Source organism: Rhineura floridana, chromosome 2, assembly GCF_030035675.1.
Source record: "Rhineura floridana isolate rRhiFlo1 chromosome 2, rRhiFlo1.hap2, whole genome shotgun sequence".
Classification (NCBI taxonomy): Eukaryota; Metazoa; Chordata; class Lepidosauria; order Squamata; family Rhineuridae; genus Rhineura; species Rhineura floridana.
This window is the reverse complement of record NC_084481.1, coordinates 157,657,749-157,685,234: the sequence shown is the minus strand read 5'-3', so window position 1 is coordinate 157,685,234 and position 27,486 is coordinate 157,657,749. Positions and strand designations below refer to the sequence as shown.

Sequence of the window (27,486 nt, the reverse complement as noted above, 5' to 3'; positions counted from 1 at the left end):
TTCAGCTGTAGTCCTGCTTTTGTTTTCCTCTTTAACTTTCCTCAGCATTCGTTTCAGATCATTACTAGTTTCTGCTAGTAGTATGGTATCATCTGCATATAATAAATTATTGATATTTCTCCCTCCAATTTTCACACCTTCATCTTGGTCCGATCCCGCTTTTCATATGATATGTTCTGCATATAGATTAAACAAATAGGGTGATAAAATACACCCGTCTCATGCCCTTTCCGATTGGAAACCAATTGATTTCTCCATATTCTGTCTTTACTGTAGTCTCTTGAACAATCAGATGATGTGGCACCCCCATTTCTTTTAAGGCATTCCATAGTTTTTCATGATCTACACAGTCAAAGGCTTTGCTGTAATCTATAAAGCACGGTGATTTCCTTCTGAAATTCCTTGCTCCATTCCATTATCCAATGTATGTTTGCGATATGATCTCTGGTACTTCTTCCCTTTCTAAATCCAGCTTGGACGTCTGGCATTTCTCACTCCATATATGGTAAGAGCCTTTGTTGTAGAATCTTGAGCATTACTTTACTTGTATGGGACATTAAGGCAATTGTTCGATAATCACTGCATTCCCTGGGATCCCCTTTCTTTGGAATTGGGATGTGTATTGAACACTTCCAGTCTGTGGACCATTGTTTTCCATATTTCTTGACAAATTTTTATCAAAATTTGGACAGATTCAGTCTCAGTAGCTTGTAGCAACTCTATTGGTATGCCATCTGTTCCTGGTGATTTGTTTCTTCCAAGTATTTTAAGAGCAGCTTTCACCTCACATTCTAAATTTCTGGTTCTTCATCATACAGTTCCTCCATGAATGAATCTGTTATCCTTTAATCTCTTTTATAGAGTTCTTCAGTGTATTGCTTCCATCTTCCCTTTATTTTATCTCAGTCAGTCAGTGTGTTCCCCTGTTGATTATTCAACATACCTACTCTTGGTTTAAATTTCCCTTTAATTTCTCTAATCTTTTGGAATAGGGCTCTTGTTCTACCCTTTTTGTTGTCCTCTTCTATTTCTATACAATAACTATGGTAATAGTTTTTTGTCCCTATGTACTAGTCATTGTATAGTTACATATACACTAACAGTGTTTCTGTCTCTTTCTGCTTTCCATCTCTCTTTAACCATTTTAAGAGTTTGTTCAGTCATCCATTGAGGTCTTTCTCTCTTTTTAAGTAGAGGTATTGTCTTTCTAAGATCCTCCGTGGCGCAGAGTGGTAAGCAGCGGTAACACAGCCGAAAGCTCTGCTCACGGCCGGAGTTTGATTCCAACGGAAGGAGGAAGTCGAATCTCTAGTAAAAGGCGTCGAGGTCCACTCAGCCTTCCATCCATCCGTGGTCGGTAAAATGAGTACCCGGGCATATGCTGGGGGGTAAAGAAAGGCCGAGAAAGGCCGGGGAAGGAACTGGCAATCCCACCCCATATATACGGTCTGCCTAGTAAATGTCACAAGACGTCACCTTAAGAGTCAGAAACGACTTGCACTACAAGTGCGGGGACACCTTTACCTTTTTTATTGTCTTTCTGCATTCTTCCCTGATAATGTCCCTAACTTCAATCCATAGTTCTTCTGGTTCTCTGCAACTAAGTTTAAAGCCTCAAATCAGTTTCTTATTTGATCTTTATATTCTTCCGGGATGTTATTTAAAGTGTATTTTGGCATTATGATTACTTTGTTGTTGTTCTTTAGCTTTACTCCGATTTTCAATATGACCAGTTCATGATCTGTAGTCTGCTCCTGGTCTTGTTTTCACAGAAAGTATGGAACTTCTCCATCTTCTGCTATCAATTATATAATCAATTTGATTCCTATAGTAGTTAGCGTGTTGGACTACGACCTAGGAGACCAGGGTTCAAATCCCCACACAGCCATGAAGCTCACTGGGTGACCTTGGGCCAGTCACTGCCTCTCAGCCTCAGAGGAAGGCAATGGTAAAACCCCTCTGAATACCACTTACCATGAAAACCCTATTCATAGGGTCGCCGTAAGTCAGAACTGACTTGAAGGCAGTCAATTTCCATTTTTCATTGACCATTTGGTGATGTCTACGTGTACAGTTGTCTTTTCAGTTACTCAAAAAATATATTTGCAAGAAACAAATTACTGGCTTCACAGAATTCAGTAAGCCTTTCTCCTGCTTCATTTCTATCTCCTAAGCCCAATTTTCCCACAATTCCTAGTTCTCCTCTGTTCCCTACTTTTGCATTCCAGTCCCCCATGATTATCAGCATATCTTGTTTTGGTGTGTGATCCATTTTTTCCTGTACTTCTGTGTAAAATCTTTCCAATTCCTCTTCCTTTGCGTTTGCCGTTGGAACACAGTCTTGGATGATGGTTATGTTAATAGCTTTCCTGTTAAATCTCATGATATAACTCGCTCAGACCTTGTGTTATAGCTCCTAATTGCTTTTGCTACATCACTTCTCACTATTAAAGCGACCCCGTTTCTTTTTAACTTCTCATTTTCTGCATAAAATATTCTGTAGTTGCCCGACTGAATATGTCCCATTCCTGTCCATTCTAATTCACTCAGGCCAAGTATTGCAATGTTGATACATACCATTTCTTGTTTGACAATTTCTAATTTTCCCTGGTTCATGCTTCTCACATTCCATGTCCCTATTGTATACGTTGTACAGCTCTGGACTCTCCTTTTGCATATCTTACATCTCTTAGTATTCAAGTATTACCATGCACGTATGTATGTATGTATTACCATACATCTCTCAGTATTTATTTAATTATGGATGCAATTCAACATATTTATTACATGCTAAGTCATTCCTGTTACATGAATACCCAAAATTATAGCAAGAGAATTTCAGAGAAGGCACCTACTTTTGAGGGTTACACAACTTTTACATGGCTCCACAGGGAACACCATGGGCAAGAACTATCTCCAATTTGTAATACACATACCATTTGTTTAATCTAGTTTATCAAAACTTATAATCTACATGTTTCAGTAATTACTCAAAAACATAAGCTTTGATAAAATAAATGCAATTACAGTTACACCAGAAAGTGTGATAAGCTTAGTTTTGTAACAAGTAGGGCATTTCACAGATTTTACATTCATTTATTTGACATGATTCAGTGGTTTTTCATATTCCCTTACCTTTGTTATAGTAGTGTGTATAAGCTATTTCCAGTAGACCAAAGACACTTGCCATGCCCCCAAGTCCAGCATTTGCATACGACTGCTCAAGGCTTGACACAGTACATTTCAGCAAATCCAGCATCCCTTTATAAACCTTGCGGTTGATTTCCTACAATGAAAACACTCACAAAGGTAAGGATGCTTCATTAATTAGGACTTCCTAATTACTTCCATTCAAGAAAGAAATTGCCTTGCATTTTAATTAATTTTCTGTAACTTAACTATGTTTTCTGCAGCTCAGAAACATAGGAAGCTGCCTTGTACCAAGTCAGACCATTAGTTCATCTAGCTTATATTGTCTGTGTTGACTGCAGTGACTTTCCAACATTTCAGACATGGGAACTCCCCATCTCCACCTCAAAATGTCACAGATTCAATTCCAGACCTTCTGCATGCAAATCATGTGTTCTACCACTGAGCTAATTTTGTGCCTAAAATAGAATTTATCTTTATAGGACTATCTCTATCAATGAATTCTACAGAAAACTGTTTGAGGGAGGGGAAGGCTCTGACAGCACTTAAGAAAGCTACTGCGAAGTCCTCCTGAAAAAAAAACTTCACTCATCCCTTCTGAGCTAAATAAGTTTCACTCTGTTTCCAATTTTGTTTTTTTAAGTAAGGTACTTGAGCATGCTCTATTAAACCAGCTCTAGGTATTTTGGGGTGATACTATAGGTGATATCCAACTAAACAGTTCTGCTAGCAGAAGCAATTTTGGCTGGGCAACAGAACTTCCCCTCCCTGCACGCCCCCTAAATCTGTTGGGGGTTTCCGCTGACCCTCTGGACCATATTTAAAGGGAGCACAAGAGGCACGCAGGAAGAATGAGGAAGGGGAAGTTCCACTGCATAATTAAAAGTGCTTGCGCTAGCAGAACTGTTTAGTTGTAAACAACCCTAATCGTTTGGATCCTTTCCAATCTGGTTTCTGACCTGGCTTTAAAGACAAATATTGGTCACTCTGGTAGATGATCTTCACCAGGAGATGGGCAGCAGGAGCCTGACCTTGTTGATTCCCCTGGATCTCTCAGCGGTTTTAATATTATCAGCCATGGCATTCATCTAGGCCACTGAGTTAGGGTAGGGCTGGAAGGCATTGCTCTGCAGTAGTTCTGATTCTCCTCCCCCCACCTCAAGGTATATCTCAGAAGGTCTACTGCTCTGCCGCATGACCTTTGGCTTATGGAGTGCTGCAGGGTTCCATCTTATCCTCCATGTGGTTTAACATTTTGGTTGAGGTCATCCTGAGGTTTAGGTATCATCAGTATCCAGATGTCCCTCAGTTCTACCTCGTTTGCATTTCCTAATCCCAGTGAGGCAGCAGAGGTCTAAACCAGTGCCTGGGAACAGTTTTGGAGTGGATGTAGGTGAAATAAACTGAAGCTTAATGCAGATATGGTAGAGGCACTGGTGGTTGGGGTATCTGACAATTTGTGTGTGTGGGGATAAGTATACAATCTGTTTTGGATAGGGATTTACTCCCCCAAAGCAGCAGGTTCTCTGCTTGTAAGTGCACCTTGATCCAACAGCCCTCCTGGATGCACAGGCAGAAATGGTGGCCTGGAGTGCCTTTTACCAGTTCTATCTGGTATGCCAATTATACATTTCCTAGAGAAGTCAGACCTAGCCTCAGTCACTCATGTCCTAGTCACTTCCAGAATGTATTAGTGAAACACACTGTACGTGGAACTGCCTTTGAAATTTCAGTTGGAAGAACATGACCATCTTCTGGCAAGGGCCAGGAGATCAGAGGATCATTTTGATCTTTCATCAATTGGTTACCAATTTGCTTCCAGGCTGGCTCTACCTAAAGCCCTAAATAGCCTGGGAACAGGATAACTTTGGAATTACCTTCTCCTATATGAACCCAGGAACTTTGCTCCACTTCAAAGGCCCTCCCCCACATTCCCTTGCCATCTGATGTATGGGCATGAGAGATTTAGAATGGACCATTGGTCTTATCTCAAAGGTGGTTTTCCCAGGTATCACCCCATCAAGTGGGTTATAGCACCTCCTAGGGTCCAAAGGCAGGAATGCAGAGGAGTCAAGACCCGGGCTGTTTCTTCCCATATCTCCACCCCAGTTCATTCCAGATGAGGCTGAGGGAAGACATTTTGACAGCAGTCACATGAAGAACAGATAAAACAGCAAGGAAAAAGGCAACTGCACAAACAAAAGAGCAGCAATAGCCAGAAATGTATACAATAACATCTTGACTCACTAAAACATTATAAATTCACTCCAATCGAAAGAACCTTAGCAATGAATACACGTGTAAACAACTGATAAAGAATGACATCACATAGGCAGCCTCCACTAGGGAGGGTCATGATGGCATGATACCTGGGAAAATCACCTTTCAGATGAGACTAACGGTTTGTTTTCCCCAGATAGCATGCCATCAAGTGGGATGAGCAGCCCAAATGGGGAGGGTCCACTCGGCTAACGAAACATGAGATACCACCTGTTGCAGAACACACCTCCCAAATGAAGCATCAGCAGAGGCGTAACAGTCTGTCTTATAATTCTTGATAAATGCATCTGGAGTCGACAATATCACTGCCCTGCACCCCCTGCAAGGGATGCATTAGTTGTGAATCCAGATATGGATAGATGTGGATACCCTGGAGGCGGAGATGGGTGACCAGGGTACCCATCACCTTTGAGAACACTCTCGGAGATTATGAGAGACCAAATGGCAGTGCCTGGTATTGGAAATGGTGCTGGCCAAAAGCAAATCTTAGGAAACATTTGTGGGCAGGGCAGATTGGAACATGGAGATACACTTCTGTCAGATTGATGGACACCAGGTAATCCCCCTTCTGAACTACCTCTATGATGGAGGCTAAGGACTGCATTTTGAAGCGGTGATACCTCACAAACCCGTTGACGAACTTGACGTCTAGAACAGCCCTCCATGAGAGATCTCTATTGGGCATTGCAAACAGGGTAGAATAAACTCCCGCACAGTGTTCAGCATGTGGCACTGGTTCTATGACTGCTATGTCCAGAACGTTCCTCCATTACTGTACGTCTCTCCAGAGAGTAGGACAGGGGATAGGAGAGGAACCTGTTTGGAGGAAGTAGCCAGAACTCTATAGCATAGCTGTAAGCTATCAGATTTCTTGTCCAGGAGTCCATAGTTATGTGTTGCCAAGTTTCTGGGAAGTGGAGCAAACTGCCTCCAACTGGAATGGTGTCAATATTGCCACTGCTGGTGACCTCCCCTTCTGGAGGAGGAGGAGGAGGAGGAGGAGGAGGAGGAGGAGGAGGAGGGACCTGAACTGCTCTGGTGTTGAGAGCAACCCTGGAAGCACTGCTTGGACCAAGGACCTCTGGCAGACCAAAAATCACAGTGCATCCCTCCGGGGCCTCAAAATGGCTGATAGGAATGGTATGGGGCAAATTTTCTAAACAGTCTCTGGTCCTCTTTTTTATTCATGGCTAAAACTGGCTTCCGCTTATCTTTAGGGTACACCAGTACAGACTTGAGAGCCTCTTCTCCAAATAGCATTGTACTAGTGTAAGATGCTGTAGAAACGTTGACTTGGGATGTGGTATCAGCGTCCCAGTGCCAGAGCAAAAGAGTCCTTCGTGCTACCATACCTGCAGAAATAGCTAGCGTCGCAAACTGTCATATCCAGGGTGGCATCCGCCACAGAGACTGCCGACTTGTGGAGCTTCACCAGAGTCCTTCTGATCTTGATAAGATTAGAACTGGGATTCTCCAAGAGCTCATCCAGCCACATCATGGAAACGCTAGTGAATATAGATGTTGTGCAGGAGGCTTGGTTAGAATAGGCCATTGCATCATGGTTCTTGCAGAGTGCGAAATCCAGTCTCCGTTCAGAAGGATCCTTAAATTGGGAGTCCCCATCCTTTGGAGAAGGGATTTAGTAACCAAACCCAAGATTTCCTTGTCCACTCACAGGATTTTCAAGCAATTCATAAAGTCTGAATCCAAGGAATAGTATTTATTAGCCAGGGCTAAGACCCATATAGGGGAGGACGAGCCCATTCCTCCTTTGCCAACTTATCTAGAGGGCTAGGAATGGAAAGTGAACGTAGCACAGACTTGGGAGTTCTCAGAACGTTGGTGCCCTTAACTGGAGGAGGTGAGGGTTCTGATAGAGCCAATGGAAGACCCAAGGTACTCAGCATCCTGTGAAACAGCAATAAAAATTCAGCTGATGCAAAGAGACAGTGGAAGGTATCCTCTTCCACCTCTGATTCACCACTCCAATCATCCCCTTCAACCTCTGGCGGAACGGATGGCTCCACTGAGTCTGCCTCATCACTAATAGCTGTGCCTCTGGTGATGTCAAAAGGGTTCAGAGATACTGCCCGACCCTCATATGAGTGGTGGCAAAAAGAAGTGGTCCTGGCGTGAGGTTGCAAGAGAGGCAGGACTTGAGACCTTGAGGGGGGCTGGCCTTGTGCTTGTGCAGGGAGTTGGACTTGCGAAAAGGAGCCCAGCACAGCATCCTTCAGTTGAGAAACAAATTCAGGAGTCAACTGTAAGCCAAGCAAGGGTACTTGTGCAGGAGACACAGCATCAAGTTGTGGGTCTGTGGTCGCTGGATGCACCTGTCGAGGTAGTGACATGATGGAATGGTCTAGCTGGTGGATAGGAACCGAGGGAGGTCCCAATACAGCAGTGGCAGGCAACTGAGCCGGCAGTACAGGTGCAGATGGTTGTTCAGAAATGTGAAGCTCTACTGGGAAACCATCAAATCTCTCCGATGACACAGATGGAGAGTGGAACAGTGCTGCCAGTCTCTTGACCTTTAACAGGGGCCTCCAAACGAGTCTCCTCCACAACAATACTGCTGTAGTGGATAGCGGCTCTAGAAAACTTGGAACGGACACATACCATGCCCGCATGGCAGCCGAGTAGAGGTATGTTGGGTCCTGGCAACTGCATTAGAGTGGTGTTTGGAGGTGTGGTGCTTTGAAGCCTTGGATCTTATGGTGGAAAATACTTTGAGGTGAGATCTCTGCTCCACATCAGAGAATTGGTCAAGAGAATCGGCAATTAGTGCTGGGTCTGCCATGGTATACACGCACACAGTAGAGGGGTGAGGCAACTGAAGTTCAACACATGCAGTAGAGGAGGGGTGCGGCGATTCCAGAGCTGAGACGCATGCACATAGTAGAGGCGTGCAGTGATTTAGGAGCCCAGGCACAGACACACAGTAGAGGGGTGCAATGCAGCCCAGACTGCAGGTTCAAGTCAGCAGTTGTGCTTCTCTCTTCTTAAAAAAAATAAAATAATGAACACTCTCCCTGTCTTCAGTCCAATGTAGAACGAAGGGAGGAAACAGGGAACAGTGGCAGAGAAAAACAGCAGAAGAGAGAAGCTAGCAGAAAAGGGTGGGAAAATGCAAACAAAACAGCAGTCAGGAAGGAAAGGGGGCAAAGGAGCAAACAAAATGACTGCCGAGGAAAAAGGGCGGGAAAGGCCAAACAGCTCAGAGCCATAGTCGCAAGCTCTGGGGAAAGACAGGAATCCCCAAAGGGGGAATGCCTATCATAGTCGCCTCAGCTACCAGCTGGAGCCACAGCTGCGAGCTCCAGGAGAAGCAGGGGCACCTACTGCCACTTCAGCAAGGTCAAGAGCAGGTGCCACCTCCCCAGCAACGGGCTGCAGCTGTGAGCTCTGGAAGAAGGAGGGATGTCCCCTGCCTGCAGGGATCAGGCCAAGGAGAGCTCCGGGGCCACAGCTGCGAGCCCTGTGAGAGGGAAGGAAGCATCAAAGGAGACCTCCGGAAGAGACTTGGAGACCTCTGCAGCCGCAGTCACAAGCCCCACGAGGTAGGAGGAAGAGGCTGGAGAGATGTCAGGGCTGGGGTCAAGCAAAGGGACCTGAGGGGCTGCAGCCATGAGGCACATGAGGGAGGACCAAGAGGCCTGACAGGGCTGCTGGGGCTGCAGCTGCGAGCCCTGGGAAAATTGGGGTAAGAAATGAAAACCACCCCCACAAAAAAAATACACACACTCTCACCACTCCCCAGAGTACTCAATCACACACCTCCTCACATTCAACACAAACCAAAGACTCACTAACAGAAGTCAAGAGAAATTAAGGAGAAAAAGAACAGCCTCGGACAAAGACGAGTATGAACTGGGGTGGAAACCAGAAGGAGCAGCCTGGGTTTTGAGTCCTCTGCATTCTTGCCTTTGGACACTAGCAGGTGCTTTAACCCACTTGATGGCATGTTACCTGGGGAAAAACAGCTTGTCTAGGGAGCCTTGCCACTGCAGCATCGTAGCCTTTCAAAGGGTGAAGATGATTTATAGTAAATGGTTTTATTGTAAACCACCTAGAGTATACTTCAATATAGAAAGACACAACAAAATCATTTCAAAGAAAGAGAGGAACAGAGAACTGACCACATCTTGGACGACATCCTGTCGTGCATCCTCCTCTGACTGGATAGTGCGATTAAGCTTGCTTAATACAAAGACACGAAGTTGCTCACTCTCCAGGAGCCGACGGACTCTCTTCATGTTCAACCAACCAACTCCTTGTCCATCTAGGACATTGTGCACTACCTCTTTCAAGAACTGCTGGTTCTCACTATATGATGAAGAGACACAGGGGATAAAACTGTTAATGACACTTTCATAGGTATATTCCACTTAACTACTATGAGGAGGATATTAACACAATATAAATGTATCTACATTTAGCCATGCTGAATTCAACTCTAGTCATAATATGCTGAGTAGCCTTGTGCACCCTGCATCTGATTTTGCTTTATATCTCCATCAGTGGCTCGAATGGAGCAGCTGGAATTACTTGGCTGGGATGAGAATAGTTGCCATCTCATTTCCACATCTCTTTCTGCCACGTGGAGCCACTGCAAGGAGGAAGAGATAGATAGGGCTGTGCTTCGATCTGTGGTCCAGCAAAGCAGTAACTATCATTTGGTGCCAAATTTTCCTGGTAGCCATCTAAACTAATCTCTTGCAACCCAGCATCACACTATTTTTAAAAAGAATATATTCAAATTTTGACAAAGGGATGAGTTAAGGAGGAGGAAAAGGGATACACTGTAAGACATAAAATCAAAACGTTACTGAAAATTAACATTAACAAGTAAAATAGGAACATTCAATGGAACACTGATGTGTTATATTATACAAAGTATAACTTTATATCAAAGAAGAGGGTGTTTACATCTATATAGATGTTTCGTCACACCTTCGAATGCAACAGTCTAATAAAATCAGAAGTCCTGTGAATCCATTATATAACTATATAAAGTAAGAGAGTATACTTAACCCAACACATCTCTCCACAGAGAGGTATGGGTTGTATAGGGTGCCCAGTCATGCTTTTTGCTGGCAGTAAACTGTATGAACAATTTGCTGTAGAATTTATCTTTCTTATTGGGGTCATTCCTTCTTCAGCATCACACTGCTGATGTGTTCCATTTGTTATGCATTACAATTCCTACACTTATTTCAATAGCTTCTGCCTGACCAGTAATTCTTCCTCTTATTTCTGCACCTGGCTGTTTCTTATTTATGCAAGCAGAAGACAGCTTATGGAAATGATTTTTCTAGTCCATCCTCACCATGCTATCCCCCCTCCCCAAAAAAGTAGCTTTTGAGAGTCAAGGGATCTTCTGGAATATGGTTGGATGCCGTGCGAGATCTACTGGGAGAGAACCAGCCAAAACTGGGTGGAGGCAACTCGCATGTGTGGAACTCTTCTCAAATGGAAATGCTGCCTAATCTTCAAAGATTTTATAAATAAGATCTAAATGTCAAGCTAGACAATTAAACAGAACAACTGTATATTCAGTTCTAGTAAAACTGAAATATAAAATATCATAAATACCAAAGATCACCTTGTTTCTTTAATTTTTCTTTGTAGAAGCATGTCCCAATATTCTCAGACTCAAAACATACATATTGTCCAGGAGACACAACATAAATCTCACTATGCACTCTACAGCAACTCTAAGGAGGTATTTCTAGGAGTCAAGCACATATTCTTTTCTTAAAAATAAGTTATTTTAGATGTCTTTACCTGGAATTATTAGTTCGCCCCTGTGGTGAAGGAGACTCCCTTTTCACTGTTGGGCTGTGCTTTATAACAGAAGACTTTTGATCCACAAGTGCTCGCCTGTTTCCTGCATAAGGGAGAAAGCAGAATGAGGGAAGTTACTGAAAACCACACCCAAGCCCAAGAACAGTATCAATGAGACACACAAGAGTCAGCTAACACTCTAATTAAAAGAACATACAAAGAAACTTGAAAAAGCAGCAGCATATTTTGTATTATTGCATCATACATCAGCAGAAAACAGTAATGGGAATGAGGCAGAAACAAAAGAGAAGATAGTAACAAAAGCAGAAAGTGAAAGGAATGAGAGGTTTGGCTGCTCTGCATGCGTATCTGCCACAAGAACCATCTTCTGATTAAACACCATATGGAAAAGCATAATGTGTTATGGGAGTGTGACTACTAGAAATCACATGATACTGGTTATCGGTAGAAAAGTTGCCCAAAAGACAGGCACAAGGATGCTTGTTGGGAGTTGGTATGTCATGCACAGTACACAATGCAAGGAACCCACCTTCACTGCTTACTGGCCCAGCTTCAGTAATAATCTCCATTATAGTATTTAGCCCAAATACTGGGACACAAAATAAACAATTAGTAGTGCACTGCAATATCACCACCATTTCTATATTTAATTAGTTACTTGATTAATTCCCTCCCTTTCAAAACCAGATCTAGATTAAATTTGGGGAATGTCTACATTAGGGTGGTTCAGATAGCAGTTTCCCCATGGCTAAGTAGGAATAAACCAAAAGTGGAAGAAAAACTCAAGAAAGAGATATCTACTAGCTCTGTGTGTCTGTGAGTGTGTGCACGCACGTGTGTGCATGCATGTGTGCACGCACTACAATCCCTGTTGTATTGGCCCACTGCAATAAGCTTGTTGTTGACCTGTTCTTTGGATAAGTAATAATTAGCACAGGAATTGGCACCACCCCTGTATGGCTTGTGGGTATTAGCTGTGCTGATTCAGCATATTAGAGAGACTCAAAACAATCTCTCAAGAAGCACTCTTTCAAACAATCTGACCTTCACGGCTTCCACAAAAACAATCCTTACTGGCATAGTTCTTTGTGAGAACTACATATTTCTGACAGTTTTCCCCACACAGAACTGTCATTTTTAAAGGTTCTTGATCCTTGGGGGAATTCATGACAAAGTGTGTAAAACAAGCTCTTATTTGCATGGCAGATATGTCCTCACCTGATTTAAAGTTACTCAAAGGCTACTCTGGACTCCATCCAAATCAGAAATAATGCTTTTCTGTACCCTAGAAATTAATCCTATTATCTTTTATTCCATAAGAACTGCAAATAATAAAGCTTGTCTCCCTTCAGAACATGAAGGAAGGTAATGAAAAAAAATGTTAAGGAATAGCTGAAAAGAGGAATGAAATAATGACAAATAGAGTTAAATGAGAAATTATTATCTACCTATCTTGCATCTCAAAGAATTTATACATTAAGAAAAATGATAAATACCTGGCATACACAAATGTCTATCACCATGCCATTCCTACAACCCAACTAGGATGATGCTTGAGAAATACTGGTCAAGTCAGTCAGCTATAAATCTTTGTTTATGCATGAAAGAGACAAAAGCACTGATAAAGGGAATATTCTATCCTAGTTTAGAAAACTGCAGAGCCAAACAGAACAGGAGTTGTCAAGAAATGAGAAGAAACTGCAGAGGATGAGACACAAAGCATGAAAAAGAAATGGAAAAACCCATCACTGTTTTCTTCCAATGTGTGTTATCAATAATAAGTTTAGCTAACAAAAGATCTCTACACAAATATGACCAAATGGAAATATCCCAAGAGAGACCATGCTGAGTCCTCATCAAACTACTCACATTCGTCCTGTGCTGGTTCTTGATTCTTTACACACACATACACACATACATGTACACCCCTAAGAAAACGTTATTCTATTCAAAGCAAAGTCCAAGCCAGCAACACAAAACCAACTTCTGGCCTTTATTACTAAAAGGTCGAAGGTCAGCAAGACATCATACCAACCTTTATCCACATCCCTTCCCACTTCCAGAATAAAGTAATCTTTACCGATGAAAATGGAGAGGGGAAATAAATAAATAAAATCAACTTATTAAAAAGAAAAATAACATTTTCTGATTCTAATATAGCACTGAAAAAGCAAATAAAGCATTCTTCCAGCAGAGCAACTGAAAAGTTTAAATGAAAAATCAAACAATGATAAACTTCAGATTATCTTTCCTTCAACAATAGCAACACTAACACAAACCATACTATAGATATCATGGAGTAATTTCTGCAGCCTCTGCTCCATTTTTTTCAAGTTTAAAGAAGGTAGTCTACCTTAGCTAAGACCTATTGCTCCAAATGAAAGGCTATTGATATTTTTCCTCTCAAGTTGATTTTTATCTCTAGCAAATAGATTATATATAGGGACAATTTAAATGTTATAGCTTCCTATGGAAACTGTTGGAAAACCTTTCCCATAGCAGTGCTTCACATCTCAAGCATAAAGTTTAAGAGGGCCTTGCCTGGTTGGTCTCCTTAACTGGGTAGACAGTGTCTACGAGCCAAGACTACCACTGGCAGTGAAATGCAGCTGCACACAAAAAGGATAGCCCACATACAAAAGATAATTTGAATTTTATGTTTGCCACACAGACGAATGCCAGGGAAAGGGCTTTTCAGCAGCTTTCATGTGGGGTTGGTAAAATTAAATCAGTCCAGAGGATAAAGAATTTGCATTCACTTTATGCAGAATCTTTTTGCAAAATGCATTTCCTACAGCCAGTCATTAAAGACAGACAAAAAATAATAATACTCCCTACCCACCCAAAAACATTCACTAATAGTGACATGAACAATTCTGCTTAAGACATTTGAAGCATTACCCAAAGGGAATTCATATTTTCAGAATTCCTAGTTTCCCCAAATACCCTTTTTGGCAGGGGGTGATTCTGTGACTGCTTGGCAATCAAAGGGATTCTGAAAGCAGTAACAGACAAGGAAAAATGATTACCTTTCAGGCTAGGAAATGGAGTGTTTTTGTCTCTCCCAGCTTTGGTTGGAAGTGCTAAATTGGACAGACTAAAGCTTGTGCTGTGGTTCTTGTATAGGCTACCTATAACAAAAAGAAAATATATCAAGTGATCTAATCATCCCCTCAACTCATTTGATAATTTATTCTGCAAATTTACATCTGAACAACTTTAGGCATGACCTTAAATGTAACATTAAGGTTTTTTAAAGTGCAAGTAGCATCAGCTGGTGGGCACTAATGGGGGATTATTATAATGGGGGATTATTCCTCCTGAAGCAAGTATCCATTTCAGAAGAGGGAGTTCTTCAGGACCACAGCAGGGGAGACAGGCCTGGTGCCAGATCTGGAGGGGACTAAGCAGACTGCCTTTCATGGCCCTTTCAGCACTTCCTGGGCCCTCCCCAGTGCCTGTCACCATTCAGGTCCTCCACTGGCATTGCTGCTGCAGGCACCAGCACTGCCATACCCCTTGTGCTTGTTCATGGGCTTACCCAAAGTTGAATCAGTTCTGTAACAGATCTCCTAGTCTTCACTTCCCTTGTGAAGGGACTTACCTAGTATGGCGCAAGCCACCCTGCAAGTACTCAAAGGGGAGGCTTGTGGCTACAGAAACACTAATACCAGGTGTGCAAATGGCTGCAGGTACTGGGGAGAACCAACACATGAGTCCCAGCGGGCCTTGCAGGAACATGTAGGCTCCAGAATATGACAGGCAAGGTCCGAGAGAAGGAAGTAGTTAAAATTCTCCTTCTATTTCTGCTGTGACCCCAATAAGTAGCAGCCCCCCACCAGCCGATGCCATTTCAGTTTTAAAAATCTGCACATTACCACATTTAGCATCATGTGCATTTTGCTCTCAGTAGCAGGCTCTCTCTCTCAACCTGAAATGGAATTCTGGTAATATTCACAGAGATATTTTGGACTTGAGACAAGGGGGGGGGGAGAAGGCAAGATGAACACATGACTTGTATTTCCTGCTCCTCTGCTTCTCCATCTGGTTTATTTAATGAGATAAATGTATTTAATGTAAAATATTCCATCTCTACTATTCTATGATTCTATTTCCATTCCATCTTTCAGTCTCATTTTTAGATGCCCATGGCAGTTAACATTCACAATGTTTAAAACAGCAAATCAACATAGCAGATAAAATTCATCTTTAAAGTAGACAGGAAATAGACAAAATGGCCAGACAGGATCAAGATCATGCAAGATCACAGACCTGCTGGAACAAAAACATTTTTAGCTGATGTCATTAGAGGGGGAACCAGCCAGATTGTCCAGAGCAGTGAGTTCCATAGCCTGGGTGCTGCCATGGAAAAGGCTACATCACCACTGATAACCTGAGTGTCTCATTTAAATTTCTTGGCCCAAAGCTTTAAAAACTGTAACCAGCTCTTTATATTGACCCAGAAACAGACCAGAAGTCAATGAAACTGATACAATAGTGGAGTCACACTCTTCAAAAGTCCAAAACATGTTAAATTTTGGCTACTGGTTTTTGATCAGCTGTAGTTTCTGTACACTTATCAAAGGCAATCCATTTAGAGTATATTACAATAATCCATCCTTGATGTAATCAATGCATGCACAAGCTTGGTTAAATTTGCCTTCTCCAGGAACAGGTGCAATTGGTGCAATGATATAATCTAGACAAAGGCACACTTGGCCACAGCTGCCACCTGATTTGGGGGGCAAAAATCCGCAGCAGAGAACCTGCTGTGCAGGGAGAGCTGCCACAAGTACTGTAGGTTCCCCTCTGCAGAAGTTTGCCTTATAGCATGTGGAGGGAGTAGGGCTGTGGCACACCTGACTAGAACATTCCTATTCTCTCTCCTAGAACATAGGAAAGCTGCCTTCTACCAAGTCAGACCATTGACCCATCTAACTCAGCACTGCATACACGGATTCTCCAGGATTTCAGATTCCCCCAGCCATACCTGGGAGATGCCAGGGATTGAATCTGGGGCCTTCTACATTCAAAGCAGATACTCTACCACTAAGCTACAGCCCTTCCTCTATTGTGTGAAAACCACCACCAAACAGGGCTTCTGACTTACCTAAGTTTCAAACCGGAGCCAGCAACACAGGCCTTGTAGAAAAGAGCATTCCATAACTAAGGCCCATCACCAAAAATGACCTTCTGCTTCTGCATGTCAACCTTACTAACCCAAGTCAGAGAAAGCTCATGGAAAAGGTTCCACCTGAAGCTGAATCATAAGATAGATAGAACCGGCTCGTACACTACGGTCTGCTACGAAGGCCCTCCTCCGGGTCCCGACTCATAGGGAGGCCCGGAGGGCAGTGACAAGATCAAGGGCCTTCTCAGTGGTGGCCCCCGAACTATGGAATAGTCTCCCCGAGGAGGTTCGCCTGGCGCCGACACTATCATCCTTTCGGCGCCCGGTTAAAACCTTTCTCTACTCCGAGGCATTTTAATTTTTTGTTAATGATTGTAATGTTTGTAATTTGATTTTAGCCTTTGCTGTTTTTAGATTGTGAAATTTGATTTTAGACTGATGTTTTTGTATTATATTGTATTTTATTGTATCTATGTTCACCACCCAGAGAGCTATTGCTAGTCGGGCGGTATATAAGTTTTTAAAAATAAATAAATAAATAATAAATAAGTGCTGTAGGTAGGTGGTCCAGGAATTAAGGAGACATTCTATATGGGTTTGAATTCCCCCTGAAGGAATGGGTACATAGCTTGGGTTTTCTCAACTTAAAGCTGTCACTGGAAGGACAGGTGGCTTCAGTGGCAAGAAAAGTCCATGTTCAACTATGGTTGGTTAACCAGCTATGGCTGTTGTGGGACCACGACAGAATGGACTCAGTAATCCATGCTCTAATAGCCTCACAAATAGATTACTGAAATTCATTATGTGTTCGGTTATCCTTAAAGACAATCCAGAAGCTGCAGCTACTGAAGAATTTGACTACCAGGCTGTTAAATGGGGCGACTAGATAGGATCATTTGACACCAATCCTCAATGCATTGCACTGACTACCTGTGAGCTACTAGGCCAAATTCAAGGTGTTGGTGCTGACATATAAAACCCTAAAATGGTTTAGGACCCAAGTTCTTTAAAAAGCACCTCTACCAGTACCTAGTGGCTCATGCTCTGGTACCTGATGGGGAGGCCCTGCCTTGGTGGCAGCACCATAATTGTAGAATTCCCTCCAGGGAAGTACAGTTGCCCCCCCCCCCCGGTTACTATTTAGACACCAATAACAACATATTTATTCACCTAGGCATTCGGGCCATAAATTGGCATTGGGGTTCAATTGTTCTGTTACGACGTTGATTTGTTATATTCTTTTAATTATTGGTTGTATTTTTTATGTTGTGCAACACCCTGAGCTCCTTTAGGAAAAAGGACAGCATATAAATAAAAATAATAATAATCTTCTTAGCACCAGTTCCTGCTATAGCCTTTGCATATGGTTTATTATACTTGCAAACCACAGAAATTGTGAACCTGGAAGCAAAATGCAAATCTTAAGTGCTACAGAGTACATAGTATACTATTAGTACTGAGAAAGCTACTATTGGTACTGATTAGTATCTTTTCTCCAAAAGAGAGTGAATAAGAAACAATTATACGTACTGGCAAAAGACATAATGCCCCCAAAACCTTCACTGCTGTTGTTGGAGATTGTAGAATTTGGGGAACTGGCATGGGAATCCGATTCCGCATCAGACTCATTGCCTAGCTTTAAACTGTTGGGACGCAGAGGCTTCAGAGGTCTTTAAAAGAAAAGACAATTATATTATTGACATCATTCTTCCTCCTACAACCATAAAAAAATGGGAATCATCTCATATCAGCAACAAAAATATCTGTTCTATATATGGTGTGAGTCTGAAAGTTGTCATGCCAACTGATGCCTATTCTAGATTAGAGTGAGCATGAGAACAAAGGCACGAAGCTGTAATCTTCTATAGATTTCAAGTACTAGCAGTCAATAAGAAGAGTAAACACCCTGAAACACTTCCAATACAATAACTACGGTCCTCTTCAACCAACAATTACAGGTCCTACTCATATAGGGATTCAACAAAGTGGTGCAATCCCAATCTGCTGTTATATGCTATCGTGAACAACAGAACCATGTAGCCAATCACATGGCTTTTCCCCTCCCAGTTGTCACTGTGCCTCCCAGCTGGTTGGCTGTCACATGGAAAAAACCCACACAGATCTTTCCTTCATGTAGAACCCCAAGTGGTGGAGGACTGCACCAGAGGAAAGACGCTTCCATGGTACTGGGGGTCCTGCAAAGTCTTATATGTTTAATATATATCCTTCAAGGTCAAGGAGGGCATTATCAACTTCTAAGAAAATGATCAAAATGTTTTAGAACCAGAAGGGGATTTTCTGTGGGAAATGGATAGTAGTAAGCACAGAGTACCAAGTTTAATAAAACTCTAGTGTGGTCTTTATGGAGCCCTGGATATAATGATATCTCACCGATTGCCATTGAGGTTCTGATTGAACTTCGGTGTATAGCTTTCTTCCTGTTCATCCTCCTCTTCCTCTCCTGGGAACCCATACTGTGGTTCAAAGTATGGGTTATCATACTCTCTTTTCTTCACCATTCCATCCACAGAGCTCAAATTGTTTGCAGAACTCTCATTCTCACGGCGTTCCAAACCCATTTTAGGAAAGTTTGGTTGTAAAGGCAAACTGGAAAGGTGATTTGAAAATCCAGCTACCATCTTCTCCTCCAATTCTGCTGATTCAGCTGACTCCTGTAAGATAAACACCAAGTCAATTTGTCTACAAATGCATACACATGTAATAGCTGATGACAGGCTCAAGAGAGACCTAAGATTCTGAACACCAATTGTTCTCATTATTTCTAACATTGCCCATACTAAATTGGGTTATGTTGCAATGAAACTGCCAGGATCACCTGTCTGCAATTTTTTCCCTATGTCTAACATTTCACTGATGAATACATTCACATCATTAGGCCAGTTCTTTTCTATAAAAGTACATTTTATTAATATTACATTTTCATCCATTTTCTAACACTTCTTAAATTGCCCTGTAACCTCGAACACCTAAGGAGACATGGATGCTCACTTGAAGATTTCCCTACTGAGCACAGTCTTGTCTCCATAGCCTCCATATACAACAGTTAATTCACAAAATATCCAATAATTATGTATTGTATCTGTCTATGCAATTCTACTTCTCCACTCTGATTGTTTTTTTAATCATTCCAGTTGGCTTGACAGGTATGAGCATGTGAATGTGAGTAAACCCATTGTCTTTTATTAGACAGGCACGAACCATACGACAGCTGTTCACTGTAGTTTTATATCAAAAATACATAATTGTGATATAAATATACTTTCACCACCTACTTTATTAACACTGGCTGTTTTCACATCATGGTAAGTCATAAACGATGGCTTACCATGCATTAGTCAATCATGCCCCATTTGCTTCTCCCCACAAGTAATGGGAGAAAAAAAGCACAATTCCTGGCTTACTGTTACGACTAAAAAAAGCCACCATATCACTGTTTGTTTCTCTCTAAACTATGATAAGCCAAAGTTTGAGCAAAACAAGCCACAATCCTTGGTTTGGATGCAACACTAAGCATCAGCTCATTGTTTGCTCCGTGTGCTAATAGGGAGAAGCAAAACAGTCCAGACAGGTATGTTCACTGTTAACTATTAATTATAGCTTACTATGACGTGCAAAGTGATGTGCAAAGTGTGAAGAACACTGAATAACATGGCAGTTTAATTTTTTAACTTTCATTTTATTGTTTATTTGTGCTCCACTTTCTTCCAAAAGGAAGGTCAAAGCATCAAACAAATCCTTTCCACCCCAAGGAGTTTTAAGCCTCAGTAATTACAGGATCCAACCTCTGATGAATACCAAACTAGAAAAAAACCCTATCATCCTCCACCACCCTACTTCCTTTCCTCCCTTCTTTGTACAATAGCCCCATTACACACATGATTCACCCCATGGATGACAGTGCTGGGGCTACTACTGGCTGTAGTGCTTGAACTTGACCGAGGCTGATTATTGTCTTGTGAGTTTTCACTATCAGGGGCTTGTTCATCCATATCGCCCGAATACTCCTGAAAGTCATCAAATTCCACTTCGCTTGCATCACCCAAAGCTGCGTGGGTTAGTGGATCAACATCTGTAAAAAGATTTTATAAACAGTACTTAACTTCATAGGGTCAACACAAATCTCTAAATTCACAAAGACCCAGTTCGTATATAACACTAAGCCAAATCATGGCTTAGCAAGAATGAGCAAATGTTCAGGTTTCTAGAGCAAAGATTGCTGCCTCTGTGCCCCTTTCCTGATCCTGCAGCCACGATGCTATACAAGCTAAGTCATGGTTTGGCTTAGCATTATGTCTGAACCTGGGTTCATGATTATTCTCCCCCAGGCAAGCCATGAGCAGTAAATCAAAAACAAACCTTGGTTTCAGGTTATGGTTTGTCTGGAGCAAGACAAACCATGAGCCCAGGTTCAGGCAAAATGCTAAGCCAAACCATGACTCAGCCTGAATGGCAAGGCAGCAGCAGGGCCAGGGGAGGACTGCATCAACTGCAATCTTTGCTCCAGGAATTTGCATATTTGCTCATTTGCAACGTGCAAACTCTGTCAAAATCTAAATTAACAATATATGCAAGCCATTCAAAGATGTAACGTTATACTTCTTTACTACTGTGTGTCTAACCTTTTTAGGCCTGAGGGCAGCATTCCAGTGACGAGTGTAGCCAAATATGGATGTGGCCACCTACACTCTTGCACAAACACAGGACACAGGCATACACAGGGAAAGACATGCAGCCCCACAGTTATTGCTCCCTCCCCACTAATCAAATGGGTCATCAGATGAGAAGGGAAGGACAATAACACACATACAGTTGATGGGGATGCAAATTGGCCCTCCTTGTATCAGCTGATTGATCTGATGAGTGCAAAAGAGCCACATCAAGGCTCAAGGCTTCCCAGCACCGTGTTCAACTTTAGTTTTTGTTCTTTTTGCCACCTTTGCCAAAATTTGTGGGGTCCAGGGTGGAGGGGGCAGAAAAAATTGCTTGGGGGCCATATCAGGCCCCTGGGCCGGGAGTTAACCACCCCTTCTGTACTATGTAAAAAGAAAGAGAAGTGGGTGTTCAAGTCCACTCAATGACAAGTTATAACATTTACAATGTATAAGTACTGGCTAGAAACATCAATAAAACAAAAGATAATGAACCAAATTATCTCCAGCACAGGTGGTTACAAATGACATTCTAGTCGCAAGTAAAGATCCCTGACCTTATATTTAACCAAAAAAACCCTAACCAACTAACTTTTATCTATACCATACCTAAAATCGGGCTCTTCTGGGAGGAAGGGCAAGATATACACTTAATAAATACATTAAAAAACTCTTCTGCAACCTTCAAGAGTGACATGATTATAGAAAACAGCAAATGTTTTGGCTGGGTGGCACATGATATTAAAAACTAGAGTAATATGCCTATTTACCTAAAGAGAACATATCATAACAATTCATTCATCATTAGCTTAGGTGCTCGCTCTCTTTCTCAAATCAATTAAGTCAGATTGAAGCATATACATAGAGCTAATTAAATTATTAGCTCAAAGTTACTCACTTGGAGTGTCACCATTGATGTCGCATTTCATCATTTCGCTAACAAAGTCACCAAGAGATGAATATGAAGAGCTGGAGTCATCGTAGTCCACACTGTCACTACCACTATTGTAAGATGGAGAGTGTGAAAAAGAATGAGAAGTGGCAGGAAATACAAGAAAAAAATATAGCAAAAGACAGTGAGGAGAACAGAACAAACCAGCAACTGACGGAGAAGCACCCAAGAGGCATTCATACTGCAAGACTATAGTCACACAGGTTTTGTTAAACGAATAGCTTCTCCTAAATGATAGGTTATAACGACCGTTGTATAACCATGTGCTTGGAAAAATAATTTTGAAAAAGAATGAAAGCTTATTTTTACTCTACCAGAAACATTTTGACTGAAGGAGATGTCAGAATAGCAAGTTGTAGCAACAGAGCCTGGCACCTACACTCTATATTTTCAGCAGCAGGCAAAGCCTTTTTTATTCTACCAGGCTTTTAAAAAGCTTTTTAAGGATGTTTAGATCTGGATTTTAGAGAACTCTTACTTAACTGGATTTTAGAGAAACCTTAGGCGCTGACTTAACTGTAATTTATAATTGCAGTGTTAACATTTTATCACTTTATCCATTAAACTGCCCTGGAAACCAGTGCTAAAGGCAGCATTGAAATTTATTAATAAACATTGAAAAATAGAATGACAAACCCCACTTAGAACCAGTGGCATAAAGTTGTACTCCCCACTAACCTATCATCAGTAGGATCAGAATCTGTTTCTCTCTCTATCGGGACACTCAGTGCTTCAGCTAGATGAGAATTGCTGTCATAGACACGGTAATGGATTGGTTGCAATTGATGAGCATACCACTTTGGCTTATCACCAATCAGAGCTGGGTCAAACATGTCTATAGAAAAAGCAAGTTAAATGACAATTATTTCCAAGTTGCAGTTCCCAAAAGTCTTCAAAGTGGGGTGCAGCTGCCCTGCAGAATTTACATTATAAAAGGTAGACAAAACATGAGAAAGAAAAATACTTCAGCATCACTGGAAAAATATTTGTTTCATGGGCTTTCTAATCTTAATGGGATGTTTGTTGGGAGTAAAGCACCAACGCATATCACAAGTGGCCTGAACCAGTGGGGGGTGACAGACAGAAAGGTAATCTATTCTTTCCTCTGATGATTCCTCCTTTAAAGTGTTTGTTGCTTTTGCAGGTTTTGCTCCTCCCCTCCCCTCCATCCCTTCTCTTCCTGTCTTTGTTCTCAGTGAGTAATGGCTCCCTGAGTGCAGTCCGCATGGCTGTTTCAGCATGTATGACTTTTTGTACTAATAAACCTTAAGTTTCTTTATTCTTTCAACTACCAGTCCTAACAGACCAGCTATTTCTGCACTCCACACTACAACATCCATCCATCCATCCATCCATCCATCCACCCACATCCACATCCACATCCACAAAAAAAGTCTAACAACGTTGCTCCTCCACAGAACAGTTAGGATGTAGGAGACACTATGCAATTAATTTCCTGACACTGCTTTTGTATTAGAAGAGTCAACATTAGTCAAGAGGAAGTGCAAAACACAAGGCCAAGACTTACTGTTGTGAATTCTTTGGAAAGCATAATTAGTGGGGTTGAGTGACCATTCCCCAAAGTATTCCACCGCCTGCGTCTTGGACAATTTATCTGCAAATGGTGTCTGTTTTGGTCGTGAGGCAAGGAAGGAATTGGCCTGAAATGCAACCACTGGCCGGGGGAAGAGACGAAGTGTGCGAGTGTGCATCTGGAATCCTTGTAAAACATTTGAGGAATTGAAGAATCTCACCATGGCAACCCTAGAAAAAAATTGGTAATATATTCGACATGAAAATGTGAAGAACACACTGCACATATCATGGAAAACAAACTTTAGGTTCATCTCTAGGAAGGAAAGAGCAGAGGAGTAAGTTCATCCATTCAACATCATGGCTAAAATCTATTGCAGTCCCAAAAACCCTAAAATATGCTCCATGGAAACAGAAAATCCTTCTGTGCCACTACTGTGCAGGGATCAAGGAAAAAGACATTTCACTTATATTTTCATTTTATTTGCAGATAGCCTAAGTACAGAGATTATCTTGAATCCAGTCATCAACTCTAAGGTATGTCATCACTTTTGCATACTAAAGAGTTCTACAGAGTAGTTAGATTTGTGCATAAGGAACTGTTAATACACCTGTTCATAAGCTATTTCTTATGGAAATCCGAAGAGGGTATTTCATTTCACAATGGTACTACAGGAAATGGGAAATGCCATTACTTGAGAAAATTGACTGATAGCTATAGAATTGCCAATAAGGAAATACAGCAGGATAAATTGCATAAAGTATGGTTCCCTTATTTTGTGTATGTAAATCGCCTCTTTTTGTGTATGTAAATTTATTATTATTATTATTATTATTATTATTATTATTTAGACTTGTTAGTTGCTTGTTACCCTAAGGTCTCCAAGCAGCTTACAACACATTTAAAAACATACATAAATCGTACCATTAAAATAATTCATATAAACACCTACTACTCATTACAATATATATTTATACATACATATTTTTATTTATTTATTTATTAGATTTATATCCCACCCTTCCTCCCAGTAGGAGCTCAGGGAGGCAAACAAAAGCACTAAAAATACTCTAAAACATCATAAAACCAGACTTTAAAATATATTACAAGAAAACATCTTTAAAAACATACTTTTTGAGGAAGTTTTAAAAACATCTTAAAAAGCAATTACAACACAGATGCAGACTGGGATAAAGTCTACTTAAAAGGCTTGTTGAAAGAGAAAGGTCTTCAGTAGGCGCTGGAAAGATAACAGAGATAGTGCCTGTCTAGTATTTAAGGGGAGGGAATTCCACAGGATAGGTGCCACCACACTAAAGGTCTGTTTCTTATGTTTTGCAGAACGGACCTCCTGATAAGATGGTATCTGCAGGAGGCCCTCACCTGCAGAGCGCAATGATCGACTGGGTATATAAGGGGTAAGATGATATTTCCGGTATCCTGGTCCCAAGCTGTATAAGGCTTTGTACACCAAAACCAGAACCTTGAACTTAGCCCGGTAGCAAATAGGTAGTGAGTGCAATTCTTTCAACAATGAGGTAACATATTGGCGATACACTGCCCCAGTGAGCAGTCTCACCGCCGCATTTTGCATCAGCTGTAGCTTCTGGACCAACCTCAAGGGCAGCCCTGCATAGAGCGCATTACAGTAATCCAGCATGGAGGTTACCAATGCATGGACAACAGTGGTCAGGCCATCCCGGTCCAGAAATGGCCACAGCTTTCTTACCAGCCAAAGCTGGTAAAGAGCACGCCTACCCACTGAGGTCACCTGGGCTTCTAGCAGCAAAGATGGATCCAGGAGCACCCCAGACTATGATCCTACTCTTTCAGAAGGAGAACGACCCCATCCAAAGCAGGCAACTGACCAATTATCTGAACACGGAAACCATCAACCCACAGCACCTCTGTCTTATTAGGATTCAGACTCAATTAATTGGCCCTCATCCAGCCTACTACCGAGTCCAGGCACTGGTCAAGGGCTTGCATAGCCTCTCCCGATTCAGATGTTACAGAGAAATAGAGATGGGTATCATCAGCGTACTGCTAACACCTTGCCCCAGATCTCCTGATGACTACTCCGAAGGGCTTCATATAGATGTTAAACAGCATGGGGCACAAGATGGTACCCTGCGGCACCCCATAGTAATGGGGTATGTAATATATATATATATATATATATATATATATATATATATATATATATATACACACACACACGAAACAACCCCCTATAGCAGCCACACGAAGCTTTGGCAGCACTCTAGTAACAAAATATCATCATCTCAGTCTATCAAAAGCTAGGGGGAAAGGTAGGTCTTTACTTGGCACCAAAAAGATGTCAGTGAAGGAACCTCAGTGGGGAGAATATTCCACAGACAGGAAGCCACAAATGAAAACACCCTCTCCCTTGTCACCACCCTCTGAGGCTCCCTCAGAGAGGGGACCTAGAGAAGGGTCGCAAAAGAAGATCTAAGGGTCAAGGTAGGCTCAGAATGGGAGAGGCATTTCAGAAGATGCTGGTATCCTGAGCCGTAAAGAACTTTATACATCAAAAACAGCTCTCTGAATTGTGCTCAGCAGCATACAGGCAGCCAGTGTAACTGGAATAAGATTGGCATTATGTGATCTGTTTGCCTTGAACCTGTCAAGAGTCAGGTAGTTGCATTCTGCACTAACTGAAGCTTTCAAACTGTTGTCAAAGACATCCCCAAGTAAAGCCCATTGCAATAGTCCAGTCTTGAAGTTACCAAAGCACAGATTGCTAGCCAAATTATCTTTGTCCAGATAGGGTCACAGCTGGGCCACCAGACTAAGTGGATAGAAGGCACTCCAGGTCACCAAGGACACATTTGCACCAAGTGGCAGTAATGGATCCAAGAGAATTTCCAAAACTACAATCATGCTCCTTCAGAGTGAGTGTAACTCCATCTAGAATAGGCTGTGCACTACTCATCTGAACAGAGGAACCACTAAGATCATCTCAGACTTCTCTGGATTAAGCTTCAGTTTATTGGCTTTCATCCAATCCATCATCACAACCAAGCACTAATTCAGCACATCCACTGCTCATCTAAGATGAAAAGGAGAAAAAGAGCTAAGTCTCATCAGCATGCTGAAGACAATTCACTCCATATGACCCCACTCAGCAGTTTCATGTAGATGTTAAACAACATACAGAACTGAATCCTGTGAAGATGGAGCTGTGCAATGCGTTCTCCAACTTCCCAGTACTCTTTTTGAAGGGATATACTTGTATAATTTGATAGTATTGTCTGGTTTTGTTGTGACTGTGTTAAACTATGTGGACATTGATTTAAATACTTTCAGACTTGATCCAAATAAATGCTGTTGTTTATTTCTATGAAAAATGTTCAATAAAAATTAATTTTAGAAAACCAAAGTAGTCAGATTTCATTGACTTAACATATATCTCAAAGCAAAAGTCCAGGAATAGTCAACAAGGTGTCCTCCAGATGGTGTCAACTATAACTTCTGCTATCCCTGGATGGGTGAGAATTTCGCTAAAATCGAACGCGGCACTGGACTTCCCAGTAGTCCACAGGTTTGCTATCTTTGTAGACCGATCCTGACTGCAGCAACTTTTCCTGGCTTTTCCAGACACCAGGTGTTTTTTTTAAAAAAATGCATCCAACTTTGCTTTGCTAATGTGAAACTGACTAGCCTGCCTCTTTGCTTTGCTAACTTGGGGACAAGCCAGTGTTTTTGCTTTGTGAAGGTGAAATTGATCACCCTGAGTTTGCTTTGCTAACATTAAACTGATAAGCATGTGTCTTTGCCTTGCTCAGCCTGCTCTTTGCCTTGCTAATGTGAAATTGACCAGACTGTGTGTTTGTTTTGCTAACCTTAAACTGACAAGCCTATGACTTTGCTTTAAGTTGAAAGTGACCAGCCTGTGTTTGCTTTGCTAAGATTAAACTGCCAAGCCTGCATCTTTGTT

The 27,486-nt window shown here is 41.8% G+C and overlaps 1 protein-coding gene across 26 annotated transcripts in view; it reads right to left on the bottom strand.

Annotated features, from left to right (window-relative positions):
• MADD (MAP kinase activating death domain) overlaps positions 1 to 27,486 on the bottom strand; it is a 155,043-nt gene that overhangs the window by 85,692 nt on the left and 41,865 nt on the right. For 18 of the 26 annotated variants that reach the window (XR_009760684.1, XM_061610961.1, XM_061610966.1 and 15 more), the window contains 10 exons: positions 23,520 to 23,755; positions 22,670 to 22,826; positions 21,938 to 22,041; positions 20,266 to 20,459; positions 18,761 to 19,041; positions 17,900 to 18,039; positions 14,268 to 14,369; positions 11,218 to 11,320; positions 9,570 to 9,756; positions 3,136 to 3,286 (listed from right to left, as the gene is read on the bottom strand). Coding sequence is in view for 25 of the 26 variants with exons in the window: in XM_061610961.1 (XP_061466945.1) it covers positions 3,136 to 3,286; positions 9,570 to 9,756; positions 11,218 to 11,320; positions 14,268 to 14,369; positions 17,900 to 18,039; positions 18,761 to 19,041; positions 20,266 to 20,459; positions 21,938 to 22,041; positions 22,670 to 22,826; positions 23,520 to 23,755 (1,655 nt within the window). In the remaining variant the exon portion in view is untranslated. Of the gene's footprint in view, positions 1 to 3,135; positions 3,287 to 9,569; positions 9,757 to 11,217; positions 11,321 to 11,767; positions 11,828 to 14,267; positions 14,370 to 17,899; positions 18,040 to 18,760; positions 19,042 to 20,265; positions 20,460 to 21,937; positions 22,042 to 22,669; positions 22,827 to 23,519; positions 23,756 to 27,486 lie in introns of all 26 variants that reach the window. The other 8 variants (XM_061610973.1, XM_061610969.1, XM_061610967.1 and 5 more) reach the window with 3 other exon arrangements.